At 31.7% G+C, this 23,503-nt stretch overlaps 1 protein-coding gene across 5 annotated transcripts in view; it reads left to right on the top strand.

Annotated features, from left to right (window-relative positions):
- TBCK (TBC1 domain containing kinase) overlaps positions 1–23,503 on the top strand; it is a 179,130-nt gene that overhangs the window by 43,818 nt on the left and 111,809 nt on the right. For 4 of the 5 annotated variants that reach the window (XM_019738920.3, XM_019738921.3, XM_074322745.2 and 1 more), the window contains 9 exons: positions 4,049–4,163; positions 5,575–5,648; positions 10,515–10,656; positions 16,050–16,110; positions 17,206–17,267; positions 17,504–17,565; positions 18,633–18,787; positions 19,948–20,086; positions 22,240–22,339. In XM_019738920.3, the coding sequence (XP_019594479.3) occupies positions 4,049–4,163; positions 5,575–5,648; positions 10,515–10,656; positions 16,050–16,110; positions 17,206–17,267; positions 17,504–17,565; positions 18,633–18,787; positions 19,948–20,086; positions 22,240–22,339 (910 nt within the window). The remainder of the gene's footprint in view (positions 1–4,048; positions 4,164–5,574; positions 5,649–10,514; positions 10,657–16,049; positions 16,111–17,205; positions 17,268–17,503; positions 17,566–18,632; positions 18,788–19,947; positions 20,087–22,239; positions 22,340–23,503) is intronic. The other variant, XM_019738922.3, reaches the window with a different exon arrangement.

The raw sequence follows: 23,503 nt of genomic DNA, 5'->3' as shown, positions 1-23,503 counted from the left end.
CTTGTGTTTTAAACTAAAATTTAAAATTAAACATTAAAAGTACAAAAAGGCAGAAAGCACATCTGATTTACTGTCTGATTTGAATTGAAGAGTATGAGTCCATTAATGATAATTTATATATCATCTCAAATAATAGTTAAGAAAAGGTATGTCATGAGCTTCAGCTTTCTGTTTAAAGTTTTAAAAATTATTGCAATGTATATCCTCATTAGCTCGATAGTAGCATAAATGTGCTGTTTGACATGCAAATATCTTCCAATTATATCTTATAGTCAATTAGCAAAAACAAGTAGAGAAAGTAGAACATGTAATCTTCTGTGTTCAGCTATCCCAGAACTGATTTGATGGAAAAATTGCTTTAAAAGTTTGGTTTTAATTTTCATAAGAAAAACTTCTGTATTGAAGTAGTGTGCAACTGAGGCCCTCTAGTGTCACGACTGAATATGACATCAGCTTATAAGATTTTTGTGAAGTGTGTGTGTCAGAGACAGAGAGACAGAGAGAGAGAGAGAGAGAGAGAGAGAGAGAGAGAGAGAGAGAGAGAGAACACAAGAAAACAAGGACAAGAAAAATTACTACTTTAGAGTTGATTCATACCATAGAGCCAAATGAGCTAAAAAAAACTGGGTGCTTATATTTTATTCGTTAATCAACCTCAAGGAAAGTTTTCTTTGTTTTTAATAAGGAAAGGGTTCGCACTCTTTCATATCCACGTTTATCAATGTAATTATAGTTGTTTTTAACTTTGGAATATTTTCCTTTACATGGTTGATTCATTTTTTTTGAGAATGTTAATAAAAACTGTTAATTCCAAATTGCTCTTGTTTCACACATTTCCAGTTTGCTTAAAACTGGCTGTTGTGTATGTGGCACTTTATTTAATATGGGAGAAACTATTTGATCAAAAGGAATAGTTTATAGGTCATTTTCAATAAGCATCTTTATGAATAGTAATGTGACTGCCAATCAGGGATTACCAGAAAATTGAGGGGGAAAAAAATAGTTTGAAAGAGAGCCAAGGGAGGAAAAAAAAAAACACCCAAAGGAAATGAAGATAACTTACTTTTTTACTTCCTGAATTAAAAGAATTCTAATACCTATCCTCAGAGAAACTCCAAAGAATAATATCCATAACCAAAGAACCGGATCTGTTAAAAGGAACAAGTAGAGAACAGAAGAGAGATTCTGGAGATTAAATAATAGAATACATAGGGCTAAAGACCATGTTCATAGAAAATAAAACAGAAAGTTGATCTAGAAAATAGATCCAATTTTCATCTGTCCACCAAGAGTTCCAACTAAAAGATACAGTAGAAGGAGAAAATGAAAGACATAACAAATCAACTTAGTTGTGTTTCTGTGTTAATGCTGATGCTTATTTGCACAAATGCCCACACATGATAGACATACTAGGCTAAAATTTTATGTCTACAAATAAGTAAAAAACAATTCTGAAAGCCTCCAGAGAGGAATTACATGGTATCTACAACAAAATTAGAATCAGACTGATGTTATTAGACTTTTCACCCTTAATAACGAGCATTCAAAGACAATGGGGAAATTCTTTCCAAGTTTAAGGGCAAGAATAAGACATTTGAAGACATGCCATACTTAAAAATGTCCTATTCATTCCCCTCACGCCATGCAAAACTTTCTCATGGATGTATTCTAGCTAAATAAAAAACACACCAATAGAATGTGATATAAAAAAATAATATTCATGAATAGTTAAAGTTATTGTGTCCATGAAAATCCTGATCACTGAGACATTTGAGAGCTATGGTTTATATTTTCTTCTCTGCTTAGTTCTACAGTGAATATTTACTAATTGTAGGACATCAATGTACCAGTCACTTCCCATGTGTCTCAGAGTAAAAGCCAAAGGCTTTACAGTGGCCTAAGTGACCTTACGAGATCTGGCACCTTGATACCTCTCTGTCCTCATCTCCTAGTGGCCTCATTGTGCTCTTTTGAACTGCTGTGCATTCTCACCCTTCACTTACCTGACTCATACATTTCCAGAGAGCTGCATGTCTTTTTCACTTCCTTTAGATGTTTGCACAAATACTACCTTCTCTGTGAGGCCTTGTTGGATCATACTATATATACTATATAATAGCCAACTGCTACCCCAAATTGTCTCTTCTGTTCCTTCCTTTTTCTCCTTAGCACTTAATCATTATATGTCATATTATGTATTTACTTATTTGTTTAGCCTTCAAGAAAGAAGTGCAGGTTTCTTTTACCTCACTTACAAAATTTGATAATTTAAAAATAACATAACAAACAGAATCAGAAGTTGGGAAAGGAACATGGGAAACTTGTAAAAGTATGTTAGTTATATCATTATGCATAGTGAAGTTAGTTATGTTAAATAAAAGTCTAACCACCAGAATAAATGAAATCAGAAACTGCTAATGGTGGTCACCTCTGGAAAGGCCAAGTAGGATGACAGGAGAGGAGGGAGTCATATTGCAACTTAAAAAAAAAAAATGTTATTCAGCCTACTTTTTTAAAGAGCAGGTTCACTGAGGTGTAATTTATATACCTTAAAGTTTATCCTTTTGATATACAGTTCAAACCTGCAGAAAGTCAGTTGCACAAATGTGGTCATGTACCTATCATCAAAATCAAGAACAGAAGTTCCATTATGCACAACTTCCTCCTATTCCTTTGTAGTCAACCCATCCCCCTACCCAAGCCCATGAGAATTAGTGATCTATTATCCCATCTTTTTAGTTTTAATTTATATCTTTTCATTTGGATTTCTTTTAGCCTAAATGTAAATGAGTCTTAATTCTTACCCATTCTGATAATCCTTATCTTTTAATTGGAGAGTTTACATAATTTATATTTAATATAATGCTTGATACATCTGAATTAAAATCTGTTAGTTGTTTTCTAGTTGTTCCATTTGTTTTGTTCTTTTTTCCTTTATTCTGCCTGCTTTTGAATGGACTTTTTTAGTAATTCCATTTTATATCCAGTATTGTCTTGTTATTTGTATGTCTTTTAAAAATTACTTTTAATGGTCCCCTGCAAATATTAATTTAATTTTTAAATGTCTTAATTTAAAATATCAAAAAATATGTAGAAAAAAATCTATACCAGAATGTTATTATTGGTGGGAAGGCAGTTGGATTTGAATTAGTCTCCTGTACTTTTCTGTTGTATTATTCCAAATTCCCTACATGAATGATGTTTGATTAAAAAATAAAAAATGGAGAGAGGGAGAACGAGGGAGAAAGAGAAAGAAAGAAATGGGGCAGCCCTGTGGAAGGTAGCTTGGAGGGAATAGGATAGAGTTACAGAGAAACGTTTGATTAATCATAAATCACCGTAGGTTGCTTTATGGATTGATATAGAAAGTAAGATCATGTCTATCTACTATAAAATGTAGCTATTTTTCAGGGGGTGTAGGTATTTTTGTCTTAAGCAAAATAAATGGTTTTCATTGACTTAGTTCTGCCATATATCCAAAACTTTCCTGATAATTTGGTAAAGCCAAACGTATAGCCAGTTGCATACCACCAAAATTAAACTCTTGTCCTGGAAAGAACAAATATACTATTAGAGTAGCTTTTTGGAAACTGTAGAATCTTTGTTTGATCAAATCTGTTGTAATCATAAAACCTAAAATATGTATAAGTGTGTATTTTAGAAAATGTATAGACTCTATTTTCTCTGAATAAAAGAGGAACAGTAAAAATACTGGGGGTGCTAAAAAAATGTGTACAAGTGGACACTTTGGTCAATGTTGCTTAAGCAGTAGTTCGCCGTAACCAACAGTGTCTGGACACTGATGGTAACCACTTTGAACACCTCTTATAATTGCAGAAGTCAAATGTAACTTGTGTTCATCTTTTGTTATTGGTATATATATTGAATATTACAGTTTTTTAATAGTTTTTTCCTTTCTGAAAATGTGTATACATTTTTTGGCACACTGTCTATACTGAATTTTGTCACAAAACCTTATTTCATTTATTAAAATAGGTTCTGTATTGGCTTTGTGATTGATCTGTGACATTTTGTGTTTTTTTTGAAGCTCTTCAAAAGTTTTGTGCATAGCGTTTGAGATCCTCCAAGGCTTGCAATATATGAACAAACATGGTATAGTGCATCGGGCACTCTCTCCTCATAATATCCTTTTGGACCGAAAGGTAATTGCCAAGTAACACATTAAATATTTGTTTGTTATTTGAAGTTGAAAGCTACTGAAAGCAGGCCCCTTAATCAGAGGGATAAAAGGATAAGAATATGTTTTAAGAATATTCTTAATGAAAAGACTTTACGAAAGTAATATACTTGTGGTTGTTAGGACAAAACAAGTATCTTTAATTATATAAATCCATATTTTTTTACATGCATTATTCTTTTTTTCCCCAACAGTCATTTTATAACATCATGTTTTGTTTTTTCTTTCACTCATTTTCTAAAAGATATGTATTGTAGCTTCTTAATCCACCTCTCTGAATCTGCTTTCATCTTAAGAAAGCTGCTCTACTTGTAGAGAATATTTGTCTCATAGCACAACTGCATTGTCTTTTCCCTTCTTTATTCTCTTCTTCCTTCTTTCCTCTTATTTTGTTCCCCATTCATTTTCTTATCTTCTTTATTCCCCAGCTGTTAACACCTACTTCCTTTCAAGGTGGTATGTTTTCAGGAATAATGATAATTTTATTCTTTTTCATAAACATACAAAAATGGTTTTGAGGGAATATTTTCTGGGGAATTATTTTTTGTTAGTAGGTTTATTCTTCCAGACTTTTAGTACAGTTACCCTAAGATATTAAAAATCATAAAAGACAATATGGTGCTCATTAATTTCATATTAATGGTAGTAGAGTATCTAACCAGTCTGAATTGTTTTAAAATATAAATGTTTTATAATGCTGAGAAATAAATTTCTGAGAAAAAGAAAACAAAACCAATTTTAAAATCAACTTAAATTTTTTACTCTTAAACATCTAAAAAGGGAAAACATTAAGACTTATAAAATTTACATTTACCTTTTATGAAAAATCTCACTTTTGTGGTAATTATGGTTGTTCTCAATATCCATAATTGTTGGACATCTACAGATTTAGTTACATTTTGATGATTTGGGAACTGATCTTTTAAAGTTAAGAACTCTTACGTCAGAATTAAATTATGACATTATCAATGGGGTTGCAACTCCCTGAAAAAAAAATGTTTTGTGAATATTATGGCAAAATATTCTAAGCAAGGATTCAAGGAAAATTTTTTTTATTTCTCCTTTGTCAGAAAGCTTGGAAAATATAAGCAGCAAACAATTTTTATGTGTGTATGTATATATATACAAACATACATATATGTGGGCATATACATATATATATGTATACGCACATATGCATTTATCATAAGTATAAAGTGGACTTCAGACATTGGCAAATAGTTGTTAACAAAATTATGGTAAATTAATATATCTATATATATTTTAATGTATCTGAGTATGTGATGGTTTCTTTACTTATAAAATGTGCAATGATAATTTCCCTGCCATTAACATTAAAATATTTCATAGTGGTTTTTTTTCCTTTATTTTTGTAGGGACATGTTAAATTGGCTAAATTTGGACTTTATCACATGACAGCCCACGGAGATGATGTTGATTTCCCAATTGGGTGATTATATGTTTTCTTTTTTTTCTGAGTTCTGTCTTAAACTTTGTAATTTTTGATAAAGTGCATGTTTTGTTAATTGTTAGTGATACTACTTTTTGACATACAACTAACTTTTCTTTATTAACATACCTTCATTTTTTGTATACTTTTAAAATAGTAGACAATGACTTTTTCCCAGCATCTAAAAGTTCCCTGATGTTGATCTTTCATTGAATTGGCAAAGAGACTGACAGATTATTGCTCTTGTTCACCTTATATTGCTTACTAATTAATTTTTGGGTGTTCCTCAAAAGGCTGAGAAAAATCACTCTCATATTATTTATCTTTGTTTCTGAGTTTTATTCCCTGTTCTCTGAGTTATAACTGTATATTAAGACTCAAGTTGAGTCACTGTAGATTTCAGAGGTAATGGGATGGATGCTATACCTGAACGTCTGTGTTTGAGAGGTTTATTTGTTCACTTCTGATATGTAAATCCAGTTTATATTGGCCTCCAAGAAAGGAATGAAAGTGTTTTTCATCCTGTATTCAAATGTATGCTTTTGATGTAAATTTTTGTGTTATATTTATTGTGTAGTTGCTTTTTAAACATTTTAATATTATGATTCTTTTAATTTTTGAGTTTTTAATTTTGACATTATTTTACATACATAGAAATTACAAAATAGCACAAAGAATTCCTGTACAACCTTCACACAGATTCCCCAAATGTTAGCATTTATCTCTTTCATTTCTCTTATACATACATATGAGTATATGTATGTGTGTATAAATATATATTTTTGAATCATTTAAAAGTAATTAGTGCATATAATGGCCTGTACCCCTAAATACTCCAGGTTGTATTTCCTAAGGTAAGGAATTATCTTACTTAACCACAAAACAATTATCAAAACCAGGAAATTAAAACTGATACAATACCATTATCTAATCTAGAGCCCTTAATCAGATATTTCAATTGTTGTGTGGCTGTTTTCAGTAATATCCATTTGTGTTTTGCTGCTTGGGCTGTTCTAAAATCAGTTCTATCACACCATTACTGAGAATTGTGGTTTGGAATCATGGAGTGTGTTTCTGTAGTAGAACATTGCTTAAAAACTTAATTAGATGTTTAAAAAAGGCCTCATTTACAAATTATCCTTTTATCTTTGTAAGTTAGATTGTAGGTTTCTTACCTAAATATTTTGTTTGTTAGGACATAGCTAATGTCTTAATTGTTTAAGTCTTTCCTTCTTTCCTTTCTTCCTTCCTCCCTTCCTTCCTCTATTTTGTGTGTGTGTGTGTGTGTTTTAAATTAATGTCAGGTGTACAAAACACTGTAATAGACATTTACACCCCTCACAAAGTGATAACCCCCAAATCTATTACACCTCTGATATCGTATATAGCTGTTACAATACCATTGACTATTCCCTACGCTGTACTCCACATCCTATGACCATATATACATATATTAAATTATAGTTGACATTCATTATTATTCAGCTTCAGCTTCAGGGGTATACTGCAGTGGTCAGGTACCTACACCATCCATGAAGTGGTCTCCCTAATAAGACAAGTGCCCATCAAATACCCCACAAAATCTTTACAACACTACTGATTATATTCTCCAAACTATCTTTCGTATCCCGTGGAAATCTTGTGGTTACCGATTTGTACTTTCTAATCACCTCACCTTCTCCCTCATCCCCACCTCCCTCCCAGACAAAAACCATATGATCTCATTTATATGTGGAATCTAAAGAACTGAATAAATGAGCAAAGTAAACAGAAATAGTCTCAGAGATATAGAGGAAAAACTGATGGTTCCTTTATTTATTAAGAGAACATTTATTGAACAGCTTCTCTTCTGGTTGCTTATCTATACAAAAATAGATAAGGTGGTTCCTGTGTTTAAGAAGCTCATGGTTTAATGGGAATTTTTTTGTTTTGATGTCCTGTTTGTTAAGGTAGATAAATTCATAATCTTAAAGTTTTGCATATCCAAAACTTGTGGTCCTAGGCAATAAACAGTTTTTTTCACAACCACTAAAACAATATTTTATATAAAAAAATAGACTATACAATTTGATTCAAAAAAACTTTTGAATACAATTAAAATAAGTTCATAGTAAAGCTCTAATATCTTCATCATATGTGATAATTGCCTTTTGAAATAGCTTTTAAGGAGCTGTAGTACATGTGATTGCTGCTGCTTCTTCATTTTATCTAAATCAATTTGTATGAGAGAGAACTCCGAAAACATAATATAAACAAGAATTACTTTAATTTTTACATTTTATTTAAAGGTACATTAGGTTTTGGTGATAAATAGAAGAAAGGAAGTGATTTTTCTTAAAGCACATCAAGCATTTTTGAAGAACTAGGTTTGAATTTAAAATGCTTGGATAGAATTGGTCTTATGTTGCCATTTGGTTTGGCTTACTTTGAAGTCTTAGACCCAAAGGGTCTGACCAGAAAGTATCAAAGAGCAAAATGTGAAACATTAGCCAGGAAAAATAAAGTGATCAAACAGCTAAGGCATGAAAGAAAATATTTACACCAGAAGAAGCTTGTAGTTGATTCAAAAGACAAATATTAAGGAACAACAAAGTAAAATGTTAACATCTGTTTCAAAATATTGTAGAGTTAGAAATTGTACATTTCATTTTAGCGGGCCAGTAGCTTAATACCTTGTTAAAACATCAAACAGATGATGAAAGTCACTTATATTTACCTCACCAGTCATAGAGCAAGGTTCTGGTAATTTTCTTTGAGTGTTAAAATGCTCTGCTAAAAAAGAGACACATGTTAAAAGGAGATAATCTACATTAGAAAAACAATCCAAGGGCTTATTGTTTTTATTAACATAATCAGTCCTTGATTGGACAAGACATTATAATTTTGGGAGCAAGGGTTACCTCTATGTTTCTAGAGATCACCAGTCAGAAGTTTTAGATGTAACAATTTACCGATAGTGTTGCTTTACTTTTTACTACTCATGCTAACATTTTTGGGGGTTAGATGTGCTGGAAATCAGGATTAAAAATGAACAGTTTTCTTTCTGGATGTATCATGGTGATGATAAAAGTACAGCATTGCATTTGTGTCACATTTTCCACTTTTATTAAATGTATGTGTATTCACTAGTATTTACAACAGTTTTATGAGGTCGGCATTATTTTACAGATTAAGAAACCCAAATGATATATAGAACATGCAGTAGAACTGAAATTAGAACATTAGTAAAAATATCAAGTCCATTGCTCTTCCCAGTAGATTTCAACCATTTCCAGAGATATCACACATTCATTTAGAAGAGCAGTATGATAACTTAGGGTAAAATGACATAATACAAATTTGTGTATGAGAAAAATACATGGACAAATTAAAAGAAGATATTAAGATCACCCTCATTATTGGATTAAAATGAAAAGGAATTAAAAAGCCTAATTTGCCCATTTTAATTTAAGTTATACGCTCTGATTTAATTGACTTGTACTTGACATGTAAATAAGAAGTATTGGCTGTTATAGTGTGAAGAGGTGGCTGTAGGATAAGCAATTGTGCCCTGTTCCAATTATTGAACATTATCATCCTATTATAAGTCTGTAACATCATATAATAATTACTGATGATTGCTAAGACCAGCCCTCCCAACACACACACAGACCCTTTAATTTCTCTTCAGGAGTGTTTAGGTTCTTTTCAGATTTTGTTTCTTTCTACGTAGTATTCTGAGCAACACTGTTAATAAAATAAAAAATACCAAACAACTTAAATACATTAGAATGGATAAATGAATATGATATATTCCTGAAAAGAAGTAAATATTAATGACTTACAGCTATCTGCAACAATATGGATGATTCTTTCAAATAAGTGATGGCTGATTTTAAAAAAGCAAATCACAAAAGAATTCTCTCCAATAACATAAAGTTCAGAAATATGTTTGACTAAACAGTTTGCTTTTTAGGGATACAAACACATGGCAATAAAACTATAATGAAATAGAAGGAAGTTATAAATACAAAAATTCCAACTGTCTGTTCCTTTGGGGGGATATCAGGGAGACACAATTAAGGAGAAGCACAGACAGACCTTTAGTGATAATAAGATGTTCTTTATGTAAACTACTCAGTAGGTACATGGGTATTCATTGAAACGTTATTCTTTATACCTTATTCATATTTAATAGTCTTTCTTTTGTGTTTACTCAATATCTACTAAAGCAATTTTCAAAAAACTTACATTGGTGAAGATACAGGGAAATAGTCACTCTCATGTATTGCTTATGAGGATATAAATTGATGCCACCTGAAAGGGCAACTTGGAGATATATATATCAAAATTTAAAATGCATATACCTTATGACTTTGTAGTGCCACATCTAGGAATTTGTCATCTATACATAAATTTGTGGGACACGAAATGTTTATAACATGTTAATTTCAGCATTGTTTGTAGTAGTGAAAGAATGGAACTTCCAAAATGTTCTTCATTGAAGTTTGGTCAAATAAATTAAGTTCATCAAAACAATAAAATTATTAGCAGTTTTCAAAAAGAATTAGGCAAATCTATACTTATTTCTATAAAATGAGTTCTAAAACATACTTTTAAGTGAAAAGAAGGTGTACAGAGTAATGCAAACGGTATGCTGCCTGTGGGACACTGGTGATGGGTGGTCAAGTTTATATATACAGAAGTATCTGTGAGTGACTGGAATACAGAAATGAGAGAGTCTTTTCAGTTTATATATTTTTATAGATTTTGATATTCCTGCTACTCAAAGTAATAAGTAATATTTTCTAAGATAAAATGCACTACTACTTCTTACCCCCTTTGTAGTTCATAGTAATTATTTATCTTTCTAACATATCATTATAGGTATCCATCATACTTGGCACCTGAGGTAATTGCACAAGGAATTTTCAAAACCACTAATCATGTGCCAAGTGAAAAACCATTGCCTTCTGGCCCCAAATCAGATGTATGGTCTCTTGGAATCATTTTATTTGAGCTTTGTGTGGTATGTATAAGTAAATATTAAACTAATAGAAATAAAATTGTGTGTTTACTAGAATAATATTTTTGGATAGGAAAACTACTTAGTAATAATAAGATTTTGCTTTGCAAATTGACTAGATCTGAAGAGAAACAGCTCAGTTCTCAGTTGGACTTTTAAAAAAATCCTGTTTGAGAATTTGCCTATTATTTTGGTATTTCTAGAAATGTATACACTTTTACTTATTATAAATGTAAATTTTACCAAGTGTAAATATCATTTTGATGTCTCTAGAAATATTTGCACTTACATTAAGTATAAAACATTTACACTGTACTAATTATTAACTTACATTCTTTGACATGTTCATGCTGTTGCGCCCTTCTGTGGTAGTCTTAAATACCTTCTCCTCTCCTCTTATGTTTCCCATAAAACTCATTTTGTATGTTGGCTTTTTGAGGCCTTCCCCAGATACCTTCTATACTTGTATTTATTAAGGTAAAGACAAACTGCTATTAAAAACAAAGGAATTAAAAATTCAATAGCTTAAAGAACATAGATTTTTTTTCTCCCACATGTAATTGCCCAGCGAAGGTAGTGTGGGCTTTATTCCGTAATGCCGTGCAGAAACCTAGGCTACCAGGGATGGCTCCACCATTCTCAACATCTGGTTTCCAGAATTCTCTCTTTAGCACCTTTTTTTAGCCATAAGGAAAGGAGAAGCGTGAGTTCATGGTAACTGTCTTTAAGAATATGATCGAAAAGTTCCAATCATCAACTCTACTTTTCTTGGGTGACAACTTACTCATGTGGCCACATATAGGTAAAAGAGAGATTATGAAATGTAGTCTTTAGCAGGACACCTAAATATTGAGAAAAAAGTTGAGTAGAATTGGAGGGACAGCGAACAATCTGTCATGTCCAAGATGACAGTAATTTTGGAGGGACAACTAACAGTCTGTTGAGCCTACCTCCAAATACCTGCCAGTCCCAGGTCCCTGTCTTCTTTGCTCTCCTCTCCTCTTATAGCATTTCTCAAATTTGTCTACTTTACTTTGTAGCAGAAATTTTAATTTATCTATTGTTTCTGTCTTCCAATGTATTTTAAAAATACTTTGAACCTATTAAATCATTAATTTTTACCATATCTAAGAATTGGTAATAATAATTGACACTATTTTTCTCATTTTGTGTATTTAAGAATTAATTCAACATCAGAGGTAGTAAAGCATAATAGTTAAGAAACAAGCTTCTGTAGTCACAAAGAACTGGGTTTGAATTCTGATGCTGCAAAGTATAACTGTGACTTAGGGTAGCTAGCCTAACTTCTCAAGGCCTGTGTTCCACTTCTATAAATGGTAATAGTGTCTATATTGTAAAGTAGTTGGAAAAATTAAATGAAATAATTTATGTAAGGTACTTAATACAGGGTGTTATAAGAGAACAGTTCATAAATGTTAGCTTTTATGATTAATAAGCTATTCATAATAACATTTGTAGTTTACATATTGGCACTGCTTTTTCTAATAGAAAATGCCAGATTTTTTTATTCTTTGCTATCCTTTGTCTAGACCATCTTACTTTTCATTGGTATGAAATGGTAATAAATCTCATTTTTGTTTATGATCATAGCCTAAATGAAAAATTATATTGGAATGTGAATGTGAAGTATACCTAAGTGTAAATGTGAAGAATAGAGCTTTTCCTTTTTATTACCATCACCTATATCTAAACTTTTTTTTTTTTTAAGATTTTATTGGGGAAGGGAAACAGGACTTTATTGGGGAACAGTGTGTACTTCCAGGACTTTTTTTCCAAGTCAAGTTGTTGTCCTTTCAATCTTAGTTGTGGAGGGTGCAGTTCAGCTTCAAGTTGTTGTCCCTTCAGTCTTAGTCGTGAAGAGTGCAGCTCAGCTCCAGGTCCAGGTGCCAGTTGCAGGGGGCGCAGCCCACCATCCCTTGCGGGACTCGAGGAATCGAACCTGCAACCTTGTGGTTGAGAGGACGCTCTCCAACCAACTGAGCCATCCAGGAGCTCAGTGGCAGCTCAGCGCAAGGTGCTGTGTTCGATCTTAGTTGCAGGGGGCACTGCCCACCATCCCTTGCGGGACTCGAGGAGTTGAACCCGCAACCTTGTGGTTGAGAGCCCACTAGCCTATGTGGGAATCGAACCGGCAGCCTTTGGAGTTAGGAGCATAGAGCTCCAACTGCCTGAGCCACCGGGCCGGCTCCACACCTCAACTTTTTACTAATGATCTGCGTATGTCTTATATGAGTAATTCAATTCAACAAATGTATGTAGAACATCATGACAAATGCAACAAGGGATAAACACATTGTGAAAGAACTTATAATTTAATTCAGATCCATAAACTTTGAAGATAAACGGAGAGCTGTGGAATACCAAGAAAGGAAATATTAATTCCGTCACATGGCTTCATGATATTTTAAGTGGTACTCAAAGTTTAAACAATCTCATTTAAGGATAGCAAATTGAACATAAGCCTAAATTTCCCTCTCCCTCATCAAACCCTTAGATTTGTATAAAATACTAACACAGCAAACTTTGGGTTCACTAGACATTCTAAGGAACTAGGTGAAAAGCTTTACCAAGACAATTTTGCTAGGAAGCTCTTGGCATATCACCAGAAAGTCAGTACAGCCACTCTGCCACCCAGAAGTTTCCATTGTCCAAAAGATGTGTTAAAAAATGAATTAAAAACTGAGTACATTTCTAAAAAACACCAAACATCTAAAGATGAACTCTACAATAAAAAATAAACAAAAGAAGAATTTATACCATTGAGAAGACTTTAAAATATACATGTTCTTTAAGAGATAAAAGAAACAATTCCATTCATGAAACAAGTATAGAAACTATGAATCAATAATATTTACTGAAAAGAACAACAACCAGCTAAGAGTTTTAAGAGAGAAATATACTACTGAAATAAAGAAGTAAATAGAGAGATCATAGTAAGCTGGACAGACTGAACATAGAAGATGAAATTGAGTAATTCTCCTAGAATATGACACAAAGAGATAAAGAATTTGAACATATAAAAGAAATTTTAAAAGACAGGGAAGATAGATTCAGATGTTCTATTACCTGTCTTACAGTAATATCAGAAGTAGAGAGTAAAGTCCATGGTTTGAAAGAACCCCCTAATTACCTTGCAAAGGGAATGAAAAAAAAACAAACAACAACAAAAACCAATATCTACAAGTCCTATTCTAAACTTTTAAGAGCTAACCAATAATAAAACAATAGGTAGCGTTTAATGAGCACTTATCAAGAGGCAGGTATTTTTCTAATATGTTTTCACCTATTATCTCAATCAATTATCACACCAGTCTTATGAAGTTTATCTAATTAGTTTTGTTTTAGTTTACAAAAACAAAGAAATTAAGGAAATTGATTAGGAAATTGAGGTACAGAGAGGTTAAGCAACCTATCTATTTCATAATAGTAAGTAGTTGAGCAAATTTGTACCTATTAATTTGCATCCAAAGCTGTACTCTTAACCAAAACACTAAATTGCCTTTACGAAGTGCTGATGTCTTTATCAGTGTTAATGAGAAAATTTTAAAAGCTCTCAGAGTGAAAAGATATACTGCCTAGGAGGAATGAGAATTAGATTGGCACTTAACTTCTTAGCAGAGTAGAAGCAAGAAAACAGTGGGACAATGCCAATGAAGTGCTGGGAGAAAGTAATTTTGAATTTTGAATGCTTTAACTCACAAAATTGACATTCAGGAGTGAAAATGAAATGATACATAGAATTTTGATAGACATGAATAAAAATCACTGGTAGGGAAATAACCTGACTCAAAGCCTATAAGCCTGAAAAGGCAGAGTGTGTTCACTGTATTGCAAGTAATCAAATTTAACTACAGCATGTGTGTGCTGTGTTCACCACAGGGGAGATAAATAGTAAATAAGCCTTTAGACTGAAAAGATGTGTTGAAGCCATAACCTAGGAGACTTTAAATACTAAGTTGAGTTTACATTTAGTCATATAAAATATTGGGGCCATTTAAAATTTTAAGCACGATACAAGTATTGTTGAAATCAAAATTTTTAGAAGATTAATATATTGATCTTTTAGAAGATTGTAATTTTTTAGACAATATGACAGTGTAAGAGATTGAGAAGAGAGAAGGGAAACTTTTTTCAATCATCTTTACCTGTAGTTCTAATTTCTTAAGTCTTTGAGAAAGTTTATTTCTTTTCTTTTTATTAAAAAAAAAAAATCAGAGTCTCTTTTTCTCTACATAAAGACCGGCCTATCTTCTTAAGCTTTCTCATTCTAAGTCTATTTGAAGGATCATATAAGTTTAATTTATAACAAGGGAAACATAATATTCAACATTTATGAAGCATTTTCTATGTGCAAAAAAATGCTAAGCATTTTTTAATACATTAAATAACCCTCACTGCAACCTATGTGGCATGTACAGTTAATATTCCACATTTGTACATGAGTAAAGTGAGGCTCAAATTGGTTAAGTAATTTGCCCAAATTATATAAATGGTGGTAGAAAATGAAATTTGGCACATACGATAGTTGCTCAACACATAATCATTGAAGTTATAAGTGTTTGATTCAAGACTTCATTCCATGGAGCCAGCTATCTGAAGCCCACTAATTAGGAAACAATTAAAATACAGTATGCGTGTCTTAAAATAAAGAAATAAGCCAGGTGTTATGGGAGCACAAAGTATGGCTATCTGAGACATTGTGAGAGGAGGAAGGAGTTCATGGAATGTTTCTCAATAGAGATGACAGATTGCCTGGATCATAATATGTAAGTAAGAGTTAGTTGGGTAGATGAAAGGGTAATACGAATCTTTCCCAGAAAGAATCTTGGACTGCTAATCAAATAAGTCCTGCTACCCTGGAATCCCTCTAGACATTCAAGGATGTGGGTCTAAAACTAACATGCTTACAAAATAGTCACAGGGATGTAAAGTACAGCATAGGGAATACAGTCAATAATATGGTAATAACTATGTGTGGAGCTGGATGGGTACTGGAGTTATCAGGAGATCATTTAGGAAGTTATATGAATGTCTTAACTACTATACTCTACTCTTGAAACTAATATAATATTGAATGTCAGCTATAATTGAAAAAAATGAGTCATTTATTTAAAAGTAGCAATGTTTGGTGTCAAACTAAAATGTAATCATCCATAGATATATGAAATGTTTAAATTGAAATATTATGCAACATTTGAAAAAAAACATTACGTCACCAATAATTTCTCTTTAGTGGAACTAACTTTAAAAAATCTTATAAAACCTCTGAAAATAAGTAGAAGTACCTGATAAAATCATTTTCAGCTCTGGGGGGAAAAATCTCCCTAGAAAAAAGATGCAAATGTTAACTTGAATTATTTTCCCATTTGATTTAGGGAAGAAAATTATTTCAGAGCTTGGATATTTCTGAAAGATTAAAATTCTTGCTTACCTTGGGTAAGTGTCACACAGTTTATCTTTCAACTATAAATATAATCTTTAGTGACTGTTAGTAATCATACACACTAAGAATGTGTCTAAAATAGTGAATACACTGAAATATCCTCACTCTTCAATTTTCTCATGATCAGTGGTAAGCATTAATAGGACAACTTAAGTGACTTCTGAAGTATTATAATGGAGCTTTCCTTATTCACCACGGAATAACATGGATGGATATAAAATTAGTTTCATGATCTAGCCAACTAAACTTGTGACATCAAAATATGAGAATGTGAAATTATACTTCTCTGTAGCAGTTTACCTTCAGACAATATATTTTAACTTTTGAGCTTTCTGTTTAATGACTTGTTTGACTATGACTGAGGAAGAATGTTTTATTTTTCCTTATAAAAAGCTCACATATTTTACATGTATGTTAGATCCAAATATCTATAATTCAAATTTATAAAAATTTGTGTAATCTACTTCAGAGTGGAATAAATTAAGCATGTGTGGTAAAAAAGGACAGAAAAACACTGATAGAGCACTTCATGTAAGAGAATGACAGATTGGTGTATAGGAGAATATGGTTTGCAAGTAAGAATATATAGAGAATAGTATTAATTAATATTAACTAATAATGAATTATAAATGAAATTGCATAACATTGATTGATACTAGCTCTGTGGAAGAGTCTCAGGGATTTCTAAATGTGGTCTACGGACTATTTGCACTTTAAATCCTCAGAGAAATATGTGTACATTCCCCTAATTGTATATAATAAAAATAAATTAATAATCTTGAAAAAATCAGTCTTTTTAAAGAGTAATATATGTATAGAGTACCAATCTACCTCCTTGAATTGCTGCTTTATCTTACTTAAATTTAAGCTGCTATCTTTCAGTATCTGTGATTCAATTAGTATTTAGTGTTTAAAGTATTTATTTTTATCAAAATACATAAGGAAAGTTTAAAAAGTCACAAGCTTTTTAATATTAGAAGTTCCCAAACTGCATTACACAATTTTAAAAAAATTATCAGAGTTCAGTACCCAGTTAGTCTGATAAATTAAAAAAGGAGCATTAATCATAAAATTTTTCTGTTTTATAGACTGTGTAGATGACAATATAATAGTTCTGGCTGAAGAGCATGGTTGTCTGGACATTATAAAGGTTTGTTATTAATCTGTTATTGAAAATTTGTTTATTTTCCCTTTTGGGAATCCAATAGCAGGTTATGTTAAAGCTGTGTTTATTTCTTTTTCACAAAGTGAAACACTAATATAAATTTGGATAAAGTCCAAATAAAGACTTTTTGAAAAATCAAAACACCCTAGATTAGCAATCATTTGAGTAAAACATATTTTTAAAATGGATCACTTTAGCTTTTTTCTCTCTTTATTTACCAGGAGCTACCTGAAAATGTGATAGATCTTTTGAAGAAGTGCCTCACCTTCCACCCTTCCAAGAGGTCAATATTATTAACAGTTTGGGATTACACTGAGATCTTTAACATATAAGTAGCTGATTTTTTTTCCTAGTTAGTTATAATAGTAAAGGATTAAATAAGAATATATATATATATATATATATAGTACTATATAATTGACCTCAGTATCATAACTGGTAGTTACGTTAGGTTGGTACAAAAGTAATTGCGGTTTAAAAGGTTAAAAATAATTGTAAAAACCACAATTACTTTTGCATCAACCTAATAGCTTTAACGTATGTTAATAAAAGAAGAAAAAAATAAGTAAATCGTAGTGAGAAAACTGGAATATACCAAAAGAAGTCACTAACTCATTTCCTAGCTTCCAATTAAAAACTTAGCTCAACTGTGGAGTGGATGTACATATTCCTCCCAGACTCAAAGAATTGAATAGAAATGAAAACAAGTTTTTTGACAATATGTATTCTAGCAAAGAACTTGAATAAGTGGTGAGGTAAGCTAACAATTGTTGATTGTAAAAGGATTTCTTAGGAGTTTTATTATTTATTTTCATTTGATTATGTCACTGTTAGCCATATGTTGGCCCTGAACTCCCTTAAATGTATAATATTTGAAGATAATGTGTTCTAATCTGTCCTTAGACAAACATCTTTACCAATGCGTGTTAGGAACAGGACAATGATACTAAAAGCATAGTTTGGGGTAAATATGCTACACTAAATTAAAAGAATAGGAAGAAAGCCAAGAGGTATAATTAGTTTTCAATTTTATTATTTAAGATATTTAGTAAAATGGGTACGTGGTTGTCAAGCTAAAAGTAAAAAAAAAAAATGAAGCTGCTCATATGTAATAATTTTGATAGATCATAAGGTGCAAAAAGCACAACAGAGCGAAAAAATTCATCTTACTACTTACAGTCACTTGATGGTTATAGAAACTCTCCTAGACTCTGCCAAAGAGAGCTATATTATATTCCTTGCTAATGAGATATTTAATATTTTTAATTGTCCACTTGAATCTGTGTTATTATTCTAGGACATTTTTAATGACTTTCATTCGTGCTCTGTATTTCAAATGTGTTTGTCAAGGCCAACCCCAGATGAATTAATGCAGGACAATGTGTTCAGTGAAGTGGCACCTTTATACACTCCGTTTATCAAACCTGCCAGTCTGTTTTCTTCTTCTCTGAGATGTGCTGATTTAACTCTGCCTGAGGATATCAGTCAGCTGTGTAAAGGTAATGGTACGTGAAGCATAGGCAATAATGTAAGCTTTGTGTTTAAAGGAAGTACCGTTATCCTAGTTTCAGTTTGGAATTTATCAACAATATATATAATACATTAGTATGACTTTATGGACACTTATCTTGGAATTAAAAGATAATTCTGGATGTGCTTAAAATATAGCGAACCTAACATGTTAATCCTTTAAATTTAAATTACTTCAGAGCAAGAACTTTAAGAATCAAAGAGAAGTAGCACCACAAAAAAAATTATGATGTAAAGCAAAGTCCTATTTTGATCTCAAATCTTAATGCTTAAATCAGCTCTTCGTTACATCAACATTTTTATTGCATTATATATAATTTATTATAAATGATCTCTAAAAATAATACTATTGATAGGAAGTATTATAATACTATTATACTCCACATTTTAAGAGAATATCAATTTTTTTTTTATTTCTCCATGAAAATTACAACTCTCAGAATGTGTGTTTTAGTGACACCAGTAAGTTACTCTTACACTAAAAAGTTATGAGTTAAGTCATGGCAGGAAGTGGTGACTAAACATTCAGTCAGTCAGATATTTATTGAGTTCCTACTATGTTCCACACACTGTATCTTCAAGTAACATTCATGCCAAATGGGGAGGCAGACAGAGATTTAGTCACACAATTACTACTAATGGAGGTCAGTATGGACATAGCACAGTGGAAGCATAGCCTGCCTGAGACATCAAGAAAGACTTTTCAGAAGAGGCAGCAAGTAACTTAAGACATGAAGGACGAGACAGTTTGTGTTGATTGCCCACCCATGTGCTTTTTTCTGCCCTATTCCTTTCCCATAGAGCCTGATACACACACACACACACACACACACACACACACACACACACACACCTCCCATGTATCTTTTACCTAAATTGTAAAAATTTAACTTTTCCTCAAAGAAACTGAATGTATATCCAATATATATATATATATATATATATATATATATATATATATATATATATATATCTGCATTTCATCCTCAGTGCATTTTATAGTATGAATATTGTAAAGGATATCTTACCATGTTTTTCAGTTTTTACCTTTTTAGATTATCAGCTATTGTCTGTTGCCTTTTAATAAAAACAGAAAGTGAGATAGCTATGATTCTCTTTAATTTGCCATTAATAGATATAAACAGCGATTACTTGGCGGAAAGATCTATTGAAGAAGTGTATTACCTTTGGTGTTTAGCTGGAGGTGACTTGGAAAAAGAACTTGTCAACAAGGAAATCATTCGATCCAAACCACCTATCTGCACACTTCCCAAGTAAGCAAAGAAAAATTTTGGAAACGAAAAATATCTAGTAATAATTTAAAAAAAAATTTTGGTAGACATTTCAACTAAGTGATTATGCAAGCAATGAGGAAGTTAATGCCTTACATTTTTAGTTGAAATATCAAATTGCAGAATTCCCATCAATATTTGTATTAAACATTATTTTTTATAATTTGCTTTATCCTCTATTTGAAGTAAAATTATTATTTTGGAATATCTTGTAATAATTGATGTTCAGTAAATTAAAAATGTAAAAGTCAGAAAGAATAGTAATATTCAAGAGACTTAATCAACTAGTGTGCCTATTAAGGAAAAACATGTTCTATTTCCAATTATATTTGTAAATGTAAGTGTATTGTATGGTCTCATTGCTTGTCCTAGAGCTCATTCTGCAGCTAAGTCACTGTTGAGAAAAATCTACAGAACTGTGTAAGATCCTGGACATCATCCTATAAGTTGGATTGGAAGTTAAATAACAATACAGCCCTAAGGGACAAAGTTTTTCCTGTTCCATTGTTCTTTATATTTATTCATAAAGAAATGAACCTGAATCTCTAGTTTCCACCAATACTTTATAATTTTAATTTTAGATTTTTGCATTAGATTTGTGTATTATAGTTAACTAGAAATAATCTGCTCATCATATGTTAAATTTGGTGGTTAATGATTTGTATAGACCATTGGTTATCTACTTTTTTCGCCTTAAACTAATTTTTAAGTATTAACTTTAGTTGGACTGCTCACATATTGAATTAAGTAGAAAATCAGGAAGTAAGATGATGGAAATTCCAAGAATAAATGGTTTGAAGGATATATAAATTCTCAAAAGTAATTTTCTGAAATACTAAGTAAACTTCATGCATTATTCAATATTCTTTCTCCTGAGAAGTTACCATCATTATAATTTTTCTTCCTGATTTTCTCATTCTTCACTCATCTGAACATTCTCAGGATCACTTTTATGAGGTGTGATAAAAAACTATGGTGAATGTTTAAATTTTAAAAAATGTATTACGGTAAAAGACACATTGCCATTAATCTCCCACAAAACACTCCCCCTCTCTTTGAACACACTTATCCCGTCCTTGCCACTTTATGAAGCAGTTCTGGAAGTCCTCTTTTGTGAGTGTCTTTAATTGCGCTGTCATGGCTGCCTCGATGTCCTGAATCGATTCAAAACATTTACCTTTCATGGTCATTTTGACTTTGGGGAAGAGCCAGAATTTGCACAGTGCCAGATCCACTGAATAAGATAGATGAGGACACACCGTAATGTTTTTATTTGACAGAAATTGCTGTACCAGAAGCGATGTGTAACACGGAGCCTTTCCCGTTTTGATCACAAACCACAGTAGAAAGGTAGGGACTTTCAATACAGGAAACGGCACATGGAACCTTAGCACCAGTGTGTGACAAATTTCAACTTGTTTGGTGCAGTCAGTTGGGTGTGAGCTATGGTTGAGAGAAAGCATGTTTTAAAGTGTGGCATAAATCATCCTCCATCATGACAATGCTCCGTGTCACACATCGCTTCTGGTATGGCAATTTCTGTCAAATTAAAACATTAAGGTGTGTCCTCATCCACCTTATTCACCAGATCTGGCACCATGCAAATTCTGGCTCTTCCCCAAAGTCAAAAGGATTCAGGACATCGAGGCAGCACAACTAAAGACACTCACGAAAGATTTCCAGAACTGCTTCAGAAAGTGGCAAGGACAATGAGATAAGTGTGTTTGAAGCAAGAGAGTATTTTGAGGAGTATTGATGGCAATGTGTCTTTCACTGTGATAATCTTTTTTTTATTTAAACATTCACCTTATTGTTTGATTATACCTCGTACATTGTGTCAAGAGAGTTATTCTTGCATTGAAACTGCCTGAATAGAGTGTAAATTCTACTCTTGTATTTCCAAAATGCTTTATGCTTATATACTATATTCTTATCAAATCAGCATATATTTTAAAATGAGAATTGTTTAGAGAATTTTCAGCCAGCAGCTATGTATTTTTTGTTAACTCATTCATCATGAAATTTATTTCTTTAATGAAGTGATTGAGGATTTAGAATACAGTTTTATTTTCTAAAAGAAACACTGTATCAGATTTTGTATGCTCATTGAATAATATTTTTAAAAATCTTTTCAGTTTTCTCTTTGAAGATGGTGAAAGCTTTGGACAAGGTCGAGATAGAAGCTCATTATTAGATGATACCACTGTGACATTGTCATTATGCCAGCTAAGAAATGTAAGAATGGTATTTTGGCAAATTTGCTTCAAATCTGTTTTTGTTTTTTTTATGTATGCATTATTTCATTGTTCACAAAAGTGGTTTTATTGGTTTATCTTTTTACAATCATTGGATAAAGGTTTTCATTTCTCCGTATACTTGGTAACACATAGTATCAAATTTTCCAAAAATTATTTCTCTAAAAGGTATGGAAGGGTATTTTGCTATAATACCAATTTTTAATTCCCTTATTATAGTGCAGTTGTGAGTTCTTTCATATTTTTTTGTCTGTTTGCTACCTGTTCTTCACATGACTAGTTCATATCTTTTGCCAATTTTTTATTGAGTGATTTCTCACTGATTTGAGGACTTTTGAAAATGTATTCCAGATACATTAGTCTCTGTTGGCTATGTGTAGTGCAAATATCTTTGTAATCTGTGACTTTTCCTTTAACTTTTTGTTGGTGTTTTTAGTGAATAGAATTCTTAATTTTATCAGTGTTTTTCTTTATAGTTAAATATGTTTTATGTGATATATTTTGCTTATTGTAACTTATTTAAAGTTATACCAAGGTTATAAATATATTTTCTGTAATGTATTTCTATATTTTCTTCTGAAAGATTTAAAGATATTATTTTTTTCATATTTAGTCCATTAATCCTCCTGGACTTTTATTTTTCTTTTTTAGTAAGAGGTGAGGTAGGTAGCTAATATCATTTTTCATTCATAAGAAATAATTCGTTGTCTCAGCACCACATATTAAATAATTTACTCTGCTTTTTTTATCTACAGTATCAACTCTTTCATATATGCATGGGTATGATTCTGGACTTTCTGTTCTGAACACCCTCTTACTTCATAGTTTTATATGAGGTCTTGATGTCTAGCAAGAAAAGATCCCCAATTTGTTCTCTTCAAGATGGACAAGGGGCTCTAGCATCTTGCTCTTCTATGATTTTTATAATCATCTTATCAAGTTTCATAAAAAAATAGGATTTTGATTGGAAATGCATTGAAAATTTCTTGGTTAAATGTAGAAAATTAATACCTTTAACATATGGAGTCCTATTTCTTGAACATGATATAGAATTACTACTTCATTTTATATCATGATTTTCTTTTTAATGTTTATATATCAGTTATCAAATTTATTCCTGAGATATGTTATTGTTGCTCATATA

Source organism: Rhinolophus sinicus, chromosome 1 (genome assembly GCF_057876585.1).
Source record: "Rhinolophus sinicus isolate RSI-liver-muscle chromosome 1, RSI-T2T, whole genome shotgun sequence".
Lineage (NCBI taxonomy): Eukaryota > Metazoa > Chordata > Mammalia > Chiroptera > Rhinolophidae > Rhinolophus > Rhinolophus sinicus.
The sequence above is the reverse complement of the archived record's forward strand: the minus strand, read 5'-3'. Positions and strand labels throughout refer to the sequence as shown.